This window comes from Mus pahari, chromosome 3, assembly GCF_900095145.1.
Source record: "Mus pahari chromosome 3, PAHARI_EIJ_v1.1, whole genome shotgun sequence".
Taxonomy (NCBI): Eukaryota; Metazoa; Chordata; class Mammalia; order Rodentia; family Muridae; genus Mus; species Mus pahari.
In genome coordinates this window covers 95,589,433-95,591,590 of record NC_034592.1, presented here as the reverse complement: position 1 = coordinate 95,591,590, position 2,158 = coordinate 95,589,433, and the positions used below count along the sequence as shown (strand labels likewise).

The window sequence follows — 2,158 nt, the reverse complement described above, 5'->3', positions numbered from 1 at the left end:
ATTTATATATATGCAGGAAGTTATACTAATACAATTACAATTTATAGTTTCTTCTTTTTTTTCCCTTCAGGAATCACTGCCAACACAACCAATGGAAGGAGTGAATCAGTCTGTGGTGTCAGAGTTTGTGTTCCTGGGACTCACCAACTCCTGGAGTATTCAACTATTTCTCTTTGTGTTCTCCTCTATGTTTTATGTATCTAGCATGATGGGAAACTGCCTCATCGTGTTTACTGTGGCATCTGACCCTCACTTACACTCTCCCATGTACTTTCTTTTGGCTAACCTCTCTTTCATTGACTTGGGTGTTTCTTCTGTTTCTTCTCCAAAGATGCTTTATGACTTATTCAGAAAGCACAAAGTCATCTCCTTTACAGGTTGTGTCACTCAAATCTTTTTCATTCATGTCATTGGGGGTGTAGAGATGGTGCTGCTCATAGCCATGGCCTTTGACAGATATGTGGCCATATGCAAACTTCTCCATTACCTGACCATTATGAGCCCGAGGACATGCATCTTGTTTTCAGCGGCTGCCTGGGTGGTTGGCCTTATGCATTCTCTGATTCAACTGGCTTTTGTAGTAAACTTACCATTCTGTGGACCAAATGTGTTGGACAGCTTCTACTGTGACCTTCCTCGATTTATCAAATTAGCCTGCATAGACACTTACCAGCTGGAATTCATGGTCACAGTCAACAGTGGGTTCATCTCAGTGGGCTCCTTCTTCATCCTGATCATTTCATATATTGTCATCATAATCACTGTGCAAAAACATTCTTCAAGTGGTTCCTCTAAAGCCTCCTCTACTCTTTCTGCTCACATCATTGTAGTGTTCTTATTCTTTGGTCCTTTGATATTTTTCTATACCTGGCCATCTCCTTCCATACACCTTGATAAGTTTCTGGCCATATTTGATGCAGTTATCACTCCATTTCTGAATCCTGTAATCTACACATTTAGAAATCAAGAAATGAAGGTAGCAATGAAGAGAGTATGCAGACAGCTAGTGAGTTATAGGAAAACTTCCTAAATGTGCTATGGACTGTCTTCTGTAATGTAGAATTTTATTGTTCAACCTGAAAAAACATTTGCATATATACACATATATTTCACATATGAATTATATAGGTATATTTTTTCATCTACTCAGGCAGGAAAATATTTCCTGAAAACAGAGAACTACATGTATTTATAAAGTAAAGATTATAATAATCTTTAAGCTACATTCCCAAGGAATGATGTTTATTTAAAGTAACTGATGCATTAAACACTCTAGGACAAGGAAATTTTCTCTTTTCTTTTCCATTTTTTATTATTTGAGAATTTTATATATGAATAGTATATTCAAATAATTTCTACTCTTTGTATCCACACTTTAAGTTATCCCTGGCTGCTGTCATTCCTTTTGTTTTTCATGATTTCATTAATAATAATGAAATAATAATTATTATTATAAATAATAATAGTGTTACATTTATATATGTGAGCATACATATGTATAATACACAATATACTGATTATATATACACATATATATATATATATATATATATATATATATATATATATTCAGTATAAATCATGATGAATACATTTAATGCTGCTAATATGTATATTTGTTTAGGAATAATAGGGCAAACTTAGGATTGGGTAACCTTTCAAACTATAAGCTTTCTCATATGCAAGGATTTCTAGATGTATCTTGGTGCATTTATGAATGCTTACTGAATTCAACCATTTATGTATCACGTGTAGTTTGTGCAAAATACATGTTTGGACTTTTTTTTTTTAGTTGTAGATGGGGGGCTAAATCAAGAGAATATACACAGTAGTATAATGGATGCATATTTTTTATAGTAGATTTGAAAGCAATTTTAGAATACTAACAAGGAGCTAGGAAAACATGATTTTTTTTTCCTGCTCAATTAGCATCATTCTATTAAATACATTCAAATTTTATTTTTTATATATTTTTTATTGTTTAAGTTATTTATTTACTTCACATTCAGATTACAGCTTCTCCTCCTCTTCCTGTACCCACCCCTCCCCCTACCTACCCCGCTCTTCCAACCCTCCTCCATTTCTTCTCAGAAAAGGGAGGCCTCTGGTCGATAGAAACCATTCTTGGCGTATCAAGTTGCAGTAAGACTAGGTGCAT

At 34.1% G+C, this 2,158-nt stretch overlaps 1 protein-coding gene across 1 annotated transcript; it reads left to right on the top strand.

Annotated features, from left to right (window-relative positions):
* Positions 1 to 88: 88 nt before the first annotated feature.
* On the top strand, positions 89 to 1,030 carry LOC110318779 (olfactory receptor 4F3/4F16/4F29-like). Its single transcript, XM_021194037.1, has one exon. It carries the CDS (start codon positions 92 to 94, stop codon positions 1,028 to 1,030), a length of 939 nt encoding a protein of 312 aa, XP_021049696.1. The 5' UTR covers positions 89 to 91.
* The last annotated feature ends 1,128 nt before the right edge of the window (positions 1,031 to 2,158 follow it).

Excerpts from the sequence above, each read along its gene's own strand:
- LOC110318779 (XM_021194037.1), top strand. The coding sequence starts at position 92 with ATGGAAGGAGTGAATCAGTCTGTGGTGTCAGAGTTTGTGTTCCTGGGA.